Below are 12,242 nucleotides of genomic sequence, written 5' to 3'. Positions count from 1 at the left end.
GGACCAGGGCACTGTGAGATTGGCTCATTTTTTATCTGTTCTTGTTCCCAGGATGCTGCGGAGTAACCAAATCAGCTGTGTGAACAACAAGACCTTTGCTGGCCTGGCCTCAGTCAGACTACTGTAGGTTTCATTCTCATTCACACTGTATATTGTTTGTGATATTTGTTGGTGTTTGTACAAATAACAAGACTGACATCTATGTCAGACAAAGTAAGTCATGTATTGCTTTTACTGCCAAGATCCTATTTTTCCTCCCACACGTGTTCAACAACTTTTGTTGATGTACATGTACTACTTGACTTAGTTCTTATTGACTTAAATGTTAAATGTAACACTCCTACACATGAAGCACTAGCTACTGACCAGCATCTGTTCTTGTGAAATTAGAAAGGAAGGACTGTTCAGTACCAGCCTACACACCTATCTGAAACTTTCCACCTATAGCAGGAGTTTTCTCATGTCCCATTTTGTCCTCTATGCTCACCATAGTAACTCCCTGAGGATGTAAGGAGCTTGTGAAAGTTCTTCATCAGCTGAGAAAATGTCATGTCTGTTGGTGGTACAGTGTTAATCTGCATGTTCAAAGCCAGGGTCAAGAAGAGTCCCGAGAGAAAATGAAGCTAATTAACTCAGCCTTGCTGTAAGATTACCAGTTAGCACCCTGATAGAAAGGTTAGACAGACTGACTGCCCTTATCATAAACATGTTATCCATTTGGTGCAAACTTCTTTAACTAGTTGTGCTATTGCATCTACATTTGTTGATTTAATACATTTTCAAGTTCCATTCAAGATTTATGGGTAAGATATAAAGTTGATATGAAAAAAAAAACACTTAGTGACCCTAATGTTGCCAGAGAAATAAACGTGCACCAGAAGTTTCATCCCATTTTGAATCATAAAATCACAAATATCCTTTTCAGTTGGTAATGAACCTTGAGAGATGGTACTTTGGAGAGAAAAGGTCACAAGTCACAGCAAGCACATTAGAGCCAATTACCAACCTCCCAACGTGATATTTCCAACAAATTCACCTCACCAACTGCTTAGAACATCACAGGATGCCTCCAATTAACCCTGATGACCCAGAGATCATAAATCCAGCTTAAGTCCTTCCCAAGCTCTTTGTACTCTGTGGCCCTCATCACCTCTGCTGATTACCCAGCCTTTTAGTGCAAATGAGGCCAATGTTATCCAATCAGGAGAGCCCTTTCATCTTTGAGTCAGTCATTTTAAAAGGTTTCAGGAAATAAGTCCCCAAAGTGGCAAAAGTTTGAGGAGGGAAAATCTAATGACTTGTACAGATTCTATGATAACACCATTGTGTTTTATTATGGCAATAGATGGTTGCAACCCAATAATAACTGACATGTATTTCCTTGCCACAGCTCCCTGTATGACAACCGCATTTCTACAGTCCAGCCCGGTGCCTTCGACTCCCTGAGAAGTCTGGCCACGCTGTAAGTACCTGAACTACAGACAGTATTACAGTCTGGAATGCTGTTTGTACATGTACATGTACTGTACCTGAACCTGAACTACAGTGTCACAGTCTGAGATACTATGTACTGTGCCACTGAAAAAGACAACAATTAAATAGAAAGAGCATCATATCATCATCATCCTTTGCTTTAAACCACAGGAACCTTCTGTCCAACCCATTCAACTGTAACTGCCATCTTGCCTGGCTGTCCGAGTGGCTGCGGACCAAGCGGGTGGTGACAGGCAACCCCCGCTGCTACAAGCCGTCCTATCTACGGGAAATCCCCATCCAGGACATCGCTGTCCAGGACTTCAAGTGTGACAGTAAGTGTCTCAAAAAGAAGTTTTCATGTATATGTATGCTACTAATCTGGCAACCAATACAGATGCAAATCTGTACCTAATACATGTAGGGCTAAGTTTGTGAGCATCAAACTGTCCTCTTTGACAACATCAAAACTGAGTTCCTTCTCCCATGTTTCTCAGTGGATGATGAAAACAGCTGTGTTCCCATCAGCCATTGCCCGGAGATGTGCACGTGCACGGGGACCGTGGTGCGCTGCAGCCGCCAGAACCTCACCCAGTTCCCCAAAGACATCCCCCGTGCCGTCACCGAGCTGTGAGTACTGCACATTCATTAATTTTCACAGGGACTTCATCTCAGGGAATGAAGAGAGAGGAAGTTTTCAGTGTTAGAACAGTAGTAACAGTCTGCACCTTGCATGTCTGGTCATGTATGTCAAGACCTGTCTCGTGCAGTTTGCATATATATTTTGTTCAACCTTAGATGCCTCTCACCCAGCCTTCAAGAATTTTGGTCGCACTACTTTATGCATCCTCATCATGGACCATGGGTGTCACAGAAAAATACTGCGTTCTGCTACCTTATATGTCTGTATATTACATGTCTCATGAATGTAGATTTTATGTACTATGTATAAAATGAATGTTGTACAAGTTGCTGAGACCACGCCTGTTCCCTGCAGGTACCTGGACATGAACCAGATCAACATCATCCCCAACCTGTCGCACCTGAAGCACCTGACCAGGCTGTGAGTACATGTATAGTCTTACTGTATAATGGTTTTATACATAGCACAGTAATACAGAATGTAACTCAGATGATCACAACTGTTTGACCTTGTTCACTTGTAACTTCTTTCACAGCTTATACTATATTATATAAAGAGTTAAGTGTTGTATTGATTTTTTAAAAAGACAATAGCTGATTATGCCAAGTGATCTAGAGTATACCATAGTCTGTTGGTATCTGGTACACCCAAAATGAATAAGATATAAAAGTTTAACAAATCCTGTTCCCCAAATAAGTAAGACCCAAACTGTCTGCAACAGAGACTCTATCCCAGTTTCCTTATAGCACACTGCTGACATGTAGGGAACTGCTGACAGAAATGAGTGACATGTAGTGAACTGCAAACATGTAAACCTGCAGCCTTGCTCTTCCTGCAGCTGTGAGGCTAATTCAGGGCAGGGAGGGTGGCAATGCATGGTGGGATGCTGGTGATGAGACTTAACATGGAGTGTTTTTTTTTACATTTTGTTCCTTGGTTTATGTGGCACCAGATTGAACTTCAGAAATGTTGGGAACTGTCAAACAAAGTTGGCAATTGAAGACACTAAAAGTTTGAAAAAGAATACAAAGTTCTACGAGTTTCATGTTCTTTTGTATTTGATGTTCGTATTTTCCAAAATCACAGCACCCAGAAAAGTTTTAAGAGTTGGCAGCTGTGATTATAAATCACTTCTTTAACATTTCTGAAGCTCTGGTGGCTCCTGGTGTTTCAGTTCTGCATGGTTTGTTGCAGTACTAATAATTGTGGTGTTGTTTGGCAGCTTCTATATCCCAATACAACCCGTAGCCTTACGCACCTCTCTCCCGTTTCTTCCTCCCCCGGTTCATTTTAGAGATCTGAGTAACAACATGATTAGCAAAATTTCCAACCACGCCATTGCGAACCTGACACAACTCTCCACGCTGTAAGTACACAGTAAGACCTGTACAGGGAACTTCAAAGGACCATTCACAGTTCACAAGCCTTGTGGTGCCACTTACTGTCCTAGCGGAGTCTTGTTCTTAATTACTGGCTACAGCTCAGTGTTAACCAATCACAGACTTCTGTGATGATGCTGTGGCTTTGGGTGTTTTACTTGCATGCTTCTGATTGGCTGGTTTGTACTGGTATCTTTGTGCTGCAATTGGTCAGAATCCTATCTATGCTGTGATTGGTCAGAATCTTACCTAAGCTTCTACCACAGAACAAGGATGGTCACTTGAAGTTCACTGTCAGAGATAGGTTATATATTTCACATTCAAATAGAACTCCACAAAAGTAGTGATAAATTCTATAATGTAAATGCACAGACTCACTATGGTACGTTACAATGCACACACCATGTATTGTGGCAAAGAAGAGAAGTCTGAGAAAGGAAATTACTTAAATCTGATTGATGTTTCACTGAAAAGACCAACAAACTGCTTCCACTACCAAGTACAGATAACAAATACTGATGACTGCAGCCAGAGTTAACTGTAGTGTGTGCCTTGGCTGAGAGGTAACTTTAATGCTGTGTAGTGCACAGACAAAGGAACAGCTCTGGTGGAAAAGTTTTGTTGAAAATAATATACACAGATCCTTTCCTTGTGTGTGATGACTCTTAACAGAGAGAATTTTTACTCCTCCAGGATTTTGAGCTACAACAACCTGCGCTGCATCTCTCCTAAGGCATTTGCTGGGCTCAAGGCTCTCCGGATCTTGTAAGTAAAGAATCCAGACAAAAAGTCTTATCAGTGGAAGTTGTCTTGTGCAATCAGTGTGAGATATCCTCAAAGAAGGTCCGACTTCCTCTTGCCTTCTTCAAATGCAGATTTGTATAGTGGACAAAGTGGGTGGCTTTTAAATCTTCCTTTAAGTTTGACACAAGGGTTGATCGATGTTGAATGTAATGTTTATGACTATAGGATGTGTTTAGATTTGCCTGTAGGATCAGCATGCTTTTACAAATGGTTTCAATGACTGCTGAAGAAAACTGTTGGGCAGTTCAATAAGCTGCTATTACTAAAGGTTGACAGGAGACTATCTCACAGGTGGTCATGTTTAGAGTGACTCAGGATAAATCAGCTTTATCAGGAAAGGTCATGACAACAAACTGTGGAACCGCATTGGAAACAGGAAAAAGGGGGATTGTCGAGGATTTGTAGTTTGAAGACTTAAGCACTTGGTTGACAGTTGAAGATAAAGAACTTAGCCTTTCTTTTAAGAAGGCCACATTCCTAGCATAGTGTCTTATTCAACCTGATGCATTTCCCAATGTTACAATCAGCTAGCTTAATGTTATTATCAAGACATAATCATCAGTTGTAGCTGATCACAAACAGCTGAAACTTTTTTTCAAAGCATATCATAATATTCAAACTGCATTGAGAGCTTTATCTGCCAAAGCAGATTATGCCTTCCCCTAGATCAAACATCTATTTCCTCTGGTGTTTTGTTCAGTGGTTAAGTCCAGAAAATCTGCACGTGTGACGTCATGTTTGAACTGTGCCTGTCTGCCCCGACTGTAGGTCTCTCCATGGAAACCAACTATCCACCATCCCACAGGAGGCATTCAAGGACCTGCAGTCCCTGTCACACATGTGAGTATCAAACAACCCTTCCTAGAAAACTGGGGGAAGGGTGGCTGGCGCCAAAGTCAACAGTCTCTGATGACAGATAGAATGTTGTCTTCTGAGTTGCTATCAAGATGTCAGTTGCTTCTGATGATTTGTTGTGTGCCGGTATTTGTTCAAGTTCACAAGAATGTCAAAATAAGACCGGAAGGAAGTTAGCATAACACACAGAGAAATCTATTGGACAGGAAAAAGCTGTTTCCTCATTTCTTACAGTTCCAAAAGAAGGTGTCATCTATTTGTTTAATTAAGTTCTAATAGATAAAATCAGTTGATATCAAAAATGCATAATGAGTATCTTTTTTGATGGCATAAAATGCACTTACAGTAAGTTCAGTTTTATCTTATGCACCCTTCTAACATTGCCTTTCCCCAGTGCCCTTGGAGCCAACCCGCTGTACTGTGACTGTCACCTGGTCTGGTTGTCTGACTGGGTGAAGAAAGACTTTATAGAGCCGGGGATTGCCAAGTGTGCAGGACCCAAGCACACCATGGCAGACAAACTCCTGCTCACCGCACCCTCACGCAACTTTGTGTGTTCTGGTATGTAACTATCATACTGTACAGTACGTGTACAGTACATGCATTGTGTGTCCATGTGTCTAAGAGGCTAGGCAGTAGGAGAACTATATTAACATCATGAACAGACCTTTTTTACATACATGTGTTATAGCTTGGAACCTGAACCATGAACCATAGTTGATTGTAAGTCTTATCAAGAAGAGTAAGCCTGGGTTAAGTCTGAATGAAAATCATTAAATCATTGTATCTGACATATCACTGTTCCTTTCTCCTGCTACCATGGATAACAAAGGGAAAAGTATGTATGAATCTACTGTATTTCCCTTAATGTACATTTGTATCAGAGATACTTGTGCTAATATTGTCTCCATCGTAATGTGTACCTTGTCCCCTGAATGGTGAGGTGGAGGGACTACGTATCTGTAGGTATATGAGGGTGTATATCTAGCCTACGGTATCTATTAAGGCTAGCTTGTTGTATGGATGGCAGAGACTAGAACTTAACCTCACCTTCTACAGAGGAAGGTCCTAATGTGGAGATCCTGGCCAAGTGTGAGTCGTGTCTGTGTCTGTCCAGCCATGTCACTAACCCCCTCCCCACCCTCCTACAGAGGAAGGCCCTGATGTGGAGATCCTGGCCAAGTGTGAGCCATGTCTGTGTCTGTCCAGCCATGTCACTAACCCCCTCCCCACCCTCCTACAGAGGAAGGCCCTGATGTGGAGATCCTGGCCAAGTGTGAGCCATGTCTGTGTCTGTCCAGCCATGTCACTAACCCCCTCCCCACCCTCCTACAGAGGAAGGCCCTGATGTGGAGATCCTGGCCAAGTGTGAGCCATGTCTGTCCAACCCCTGCCAGCACAACGGCTCGTGTGTGGAGGACCCTGGTCTATCGTACAGCTGCACCTGTCAGGAGGGCTTCACCGGCAGGAACTGTGAAACTATCCTGAACGAGTGCTTCACCTTCCCCTGTAAGAACTCAGGCACCTGTCACAAAATGGAGGAGGGCTTCAGGTACGTACTCACTTATATACTCTTCTTCGCTGGTGAGACATAAGGTCACAACAGGGCTTCATTTTTTTACAATGTAGAATCACATAGGGCTTTTATATAAAACTTCATAATTCAGCTTGAATGAGGGCTTTGGGTAGGCCTGTATAATGTATCAGCAAAAAGAAACTAAAAACAGCTGAAGAAAAGGTTTGTAGAGAAATACCAGTACATGTATTACTTATGGATTTCCTTTACTATCATCATAGTTCAGACTACCAATGTCAATGAATGAATTCAGTAGATATACATCATGAAGGAATAGTATGCTCCAGAACAACGATTGTGTTATATGATGGTAGTATGGAGGTCTGGTAACATTCATTCTTACTCCAGTCATGTTGCCTCTGTGAATGTAAATGTACATGTAAGCTGCCTTTAACCCAGCATATGCACAACTGTCTATAATGTGTTTTGTTTCTCTACTGTCCAGATGTGACTGTGTGGAGGGTTTCGAGGGGGAGGTATGTGAGGTAAATGTGGACGACTGTGTGGAACACATGTGCATGAACAATGGCTCCTGTGTGGACGGAGTGGACGGCTACCTGTGCAAGTGTGTGCCAGGATACGCGGGGCACTACTGCGAACGTGAGGTCGACTTCTGCGATCCCGGGAAGAACCCTTGTGAGAACGATGGGAAATGCATCAGCGAGGAAGAGATGTACAGGTTTGTAACTTTCTTGTGAAGTTTGACAAATCTTCTTACTCCAAAAGCCCATTTTTTTGCAACCATTCTCTGCTCTGTCACTTTGCATATCAATGATTTTAACTTGAGATTAATCAGTACTGATCAAAAGCTTGTTGGTTAACACTTGGCTTTTTTGTACAAAAATGGCATATAGCAACTTGTAATGAATGACTAGTAGCTTATTGGGTAGTCTGTGAAGGAAACTTAGGATTTCTCAGATGCAAAGTATTCTAAGTCATTAAAGAAAATGCCTTCGGTTTCAGGTGTGAATGTGCCCAGGGCTGGACAGGCGAGAACTGCACCGAAAACATTGACGACTGCATTGAGCACAAGTGTGAGAACGGAGGCAAATGTATGGACGGTGTGGATGAGTACACCTGCGCGTGTCCGGACGGGTTCAGCGGAGTTTACTGTGAGGTCACTCCGGTCATCATCCCTCGCACCAGCCCCTGCCAGTATCATGACTGTAAGAACGGCGCCCAGTGCATCGACCAGGACGGCACGTTTGGATGTCAATGCAAGCCGGGATACAAGGGGTCCCGCTGTGAGAACCTTACCAGCGTGTCCTACATGACCAAAAATACGTACACCCAGTTCCCGACGCTGAAAAATCACCCCCACGCCAACATCACCATGGTCGTGGCCACCGACCAGGACAATGGCATTCTCCTCTACAACGGAATCATCGACCACATTGCGGTGGAGTTGTTCCGTGGTCGTGTGCGCGTGAGCTACGACGTCGGAAACTACCCAGGCTCAACCATCTACAGCTACCAGACCGTGAACGATGGGAGATACCACACCATTGAGCTTATTGCAGCAAACCAGATGGTGAACTTGAGTGTTGACCATGAAGAGGCCAAGAGCATGGTGAACACGGGTCTGAACGAGCAGCTGAACCTGATCACCCCCCTGTACATTGGTGGGATGCCGCAGGACGTCAACGCACAGGCTGTCAAGGACTGGCATGTCAGGAACGGAACCAGCTTCCATGGTTAGTGGTTCTGTTAGGTAGTCTGTTCTGAGCTATTACAGTAGCACTTACTGTGTTCAGACAGTAGACCAGGTATCTGTGAGTACTTTCATCAAACTGATCAATCAATACTACAGACTTGGTTCTTACCTATTGATTATGTTCACTACTGTGTAATTAGATGAATGGATCAGATATACCTGTTCTTATGGCTAACTATGTTTGTCCTACCTCCCAACAGGTTGTATTCAGAGTCTCACCATCAATGATATGGAGGTGAACTTTGATGGGGGGCTGGTGGTGGAGGGGGTTGTGCCAGGGTGTGGGGAGGACAAACCCGACCCCTGCCAGTCCAACCTGTGCAAACATGGCACCTGTCGAGCCTTGAGCGACGTCAGCTATTCCTGCGACTGTGACAAGGGATTTACAGGTAAGGCTCAGAGGGACTAGTGGAAGGCTGTGTCACACACTTGAGTTCTGAGAAATTAATCCTCACATATGCATGTAGGTACCAAAAGGAAGAAAATAATCTAGATTATCAATTTTGGACCTAACATTTTAGCATGTGCAGTGGTTGAAACTTTGAAGAGAAGCAGTTGGTTTGGGCCCTTCCTTGCAATCTGTACAATGTACACATGTGCATGTAGGCATGTTTTTACAGCATCATGTTTGACAAGGAGTTTTAGTTTACCGGTACCTGACATATAAATACAGAGTTATCTGTACCAGACAGTTACATCTCCCAACCCTTGCTTGCCATACCCTTGTTTTCTTTTATATAACTTCAAACTTGAATCCCTTAACCAAGATGTAACCAAAGACTGCCTGTAGTGAAAGTAACAACTTACACTAAGATGCTAGCTAACCTGCAGTTCTGTGCTCAATCGCTAGGAGCGCTGTGTGAAGACAAGGAACCCGACCCCTGTGAGGGTCACAGGTGCTTGCATGGCACCTGCAAGGTGGTGGATGAGAGCAGCTACATGTGTGACTGTGAGCGGGGGTACACAGGTATGCAAGCACAGGCTGTAACACTACAGCATTAACCACTCGTACAGGCACCCACCCCTAGTCTACAGCAATGTTAAGGTAGTACTTACATATAGCCTTCCTCTGAGAACCTTACACAATCCTTTGTTGCCCTCCAACTTAACAAAGGCTGAAACATAATCATGACTGGAACTGGACAGAGTGGTTCTTTGAAATGTGCCAGGTAGCAGTTGAAGAAGGCATGGATACAAGACCTTACAGTTGTAGTGTACCACATATAGAACAGTTGCATGGGTTGGTTTGATATTCTGCAGTGAGTGCACCTCCACTGACAAGATGCACAGTCAAAACTGCCTAAGAAGACCACTGCATAAATTGAGGTCTATTTGGACAGGTGGCCACTGTAGATGTTGATGCTTGTGTCAATGGGAAAAACAATGAAACTGACCATCAAAAAGGTCACATTTGCCAGGAGGTACAGGTTGACTGTATATGAATGGCCAGGTGGTTACATGTATGTAGATTACAATGTAGGTCACTAGTACAGGTTGCATATCAATTGCCAGGTGGTCTTAATATATATACAGGTGGTCATAGGTACAGTTTTGAATGTACTTGAAGAGTAGGTATAAACCATGTTGTATTTCCTCCCTGCCAGGCCTGACCTGTGAGCACAAGGCTGACCCCTGTGAGTCCCACAGATGTGTCCATGGAGCCTGCCAGGCAGTGGACAACTTTGAGTACACCTGTCAGTGCAAGCCTGGTTACTCAGGACCTCTCTGTGATCAAAGTGAGTCTTTTATTTTTTTACCACAGATATGCAGAACTACAGAAACTGCAAAACCTTTTCAAATCATGGTAAACAGAACATACTACGTGTTTTTATCATCTGAAACATTCAACAAAAGGTTGGACACATTTTGATTGGATTAAAAAATTGTACAAATCGAAGATTTAAGATTTTCACGATGGATGACACTGAAAGGATGAGGGTATCTAAACATATACTTGACTATGTATACACACAAATTGACAAGTGAAAATAGTTAACATCAGTAACCAAAATCATTGAGGTGAAGGCTGATCATGAACTACATTTGTAAGAATTTCAGAAAAATAACATGCTAAGCATGACAAAAAGAAAAGCCTGAAGTCCTGCTGGCCTATTGATAGTTTATGTGTGATGGCACGGTTTTACTTACATGTAATAGTTAAGAGTCCTAGTGTTCAGCACAAAGGAATGCATGTTTCAGTATTGGGAAGGCTAAGGTGCTTAAACTGTGCATGTTGATAAGCAAATGTCTTGTTGTGTTGGGTGCACTTCACTAATAGGTGCTCTTTGAATCTCCCCCCTCCCCTCCACCGTCTGTAGTTGTTGCAAAGGAGGGAGTTGGTCTTGACGAGCCTGCAAATGGTAAGAGGAAAGAAAACCATCGGCCATACTGACATGTCAGCTCATGTGTGAGGACCATGCCCTTAATAAGGACAGTACAAGTTAATTTGAGCTAAGGACAGTACCAGATAATCTGAGCTTAAGACAGTGCCAGATAATCTGAGCTTAGGACAGTACCAGATAATCTAAGCTTAGGACAGTACCAGATAATCTGAGCTTAGGACAGTACAAGATAATCTGAACTTAGGGCAGTACAAGATAATCTGAGCTAAGGACAGTACCAGATAATTTGAACTACGGACAGTACAAGATAATCTGAGCTAAGGACAGTACAAGATAATCTGAACTACGGATAGTACAAGATAATCTGAGGTAATAAGGACCGTACTATATAATCTGAGCCAAGGACAGTATAAGAAAATCTGAGCTATGGACAGTACCAGATAATCTGAGCAAAGGACAGTACAAGATGTGATGGTAGATAGCCCAGACAGTAAAAGGCAGTGGTTTGAACAATGACGGAACCCATATTGGTGAATGCTTTTACTCCACAGTACAACATGTGTACGTTATACAAGTAAATAGGAACAACACAAGATTCCCACACACTCAACCAATCACATCACAGAAGTCAATGGCACTGGACTGCATCTGTGAACAGTCAAACTCAAACTTTATAGCAATGGAATATACACAACTGACACACACATTCTCCCACCTGCAGTGTGAGAAATCCAACAAGCTAGCCAGCATGTACGATATCTGTCCTGAATGTGACAGGAGAGTCCCTGTTTGTGTGACCCGCTTGTGAGTTGTGACAGTAACTGTAGGCCATCTATATCTTCCAGGCACTACAGGCAGTAATGTAGAATGCAGCTCAAACCATAGCTTTACAGTGAACTTGGTTCCTATCTGTGTAGAATTGAAAGGACATGGTTCTCATACATGGCTGACTCCCCATCCCATCTCCCATGCTAATCAGCCTGACCATCATCCATACAGGCCAAAACAGACTTTTCTACTAACCTCCAGTAGGAGTACTAGATTAACCCAATCTATCTATCACAGGTAGATCACACTGGAGTAACTCATCTCGCAGAATACGGCTAACAAACCACTTTAGTGTGTCAACCTTTAGCATGCCACTTCTGACTTAAGTTGCTGATGAATGATTAAGGACCTTTATACAACGATGTTCTTCAATTTATCAATATTATTCGGCTTAGGGGATTGAAATGTCCAAATCTGTTACAGATAAAGTATGGATTAAAAACAAAAACATGTTAAGCATGCTGATGAAGTGAAAGTGCTGTTTTTAAGATGATCTGCCTGCATGTAAATGTTTCTGAGAAAAGCCACATAGCCCGCCTATTCAAATACAGGCTATAAGGACAAATCATAAGATATCTTTATGTACATACTGTTAATATTCTACACAAAAAGTGAACCTAGAATTCTA

General features: G+C 42.8%; 1 protein-coding gene across 1 annotated transcript in view; it reads left to right on the top strand.

Moving 5' to 3' along the window:
• The window catches only part of LOC118414987 (slit homolog 2 protein-like), a gene marked incomplete in the record, with an annotated part of 76,847 nt that overhangs the window by 62,331 nt on the left and 2,274 nt on the right, over window positions 1–12,242 (top strand). Inside the window, 17 exon segments of the mRNA XM_035819353.1 lie at window positions 52–123; window positions 1,391–1,462; window positions 1,645–1,808; window positions 1,971–2,103; window positions 2,471–2,536; window positions 3,411–3,482; window positions 4,189–4,260; window positions 5,068–5,139; window positions 5,549–5,715; window positions 5,987–5,992; window positions 6,490–6,706; window positions 7,176–7,409; window positions 7,694–8,424; window positions 8,645–8,833; window positions 9,295–9,411; window positions 10,049–10,180; window positions 10,763–10,804. Coding sequence (XP_035675246.1) covers window positions 52–123; window positions 1,391–1,462; window positions 1,645–1,808; window positions 1,971–2,103; window positions 2,471–2,536; window positions 3,411–3,482; window positions 4,189–4,260; window positions 5,068–5,139; window positions 5,549–5,715; window positions 5,987–5,992; window positions 6,490–6,706; window positions 7,176–7,409; window positions 7,694–8,424; window positions 8,645–8,833; window positions 9,295–9,411; window positions 10,049–10,180; window positions 10,763–10,804 — 2,558 coding nt within the window.

This window comes from Branchiostoma floridae, chromosome 4 (assembly GCF_000003815.2).
Source record: "Branchiostoma floridae strain S238N-H82 chromosome 4, Bfl_VNyyK, whole genome shotgun sequence".
Lineage (NCBI taxonomy): Eukaryota > Metazoa > Chordata > Leptocardii > Amphioxiformes > Branchiostomatidae > Branchiostoma > Branchiostoma floridae.
Note: the sequence above shows the minus strand (reverse complement) of the source record. Positions and strands in the feature narration are given on the sequence as shown.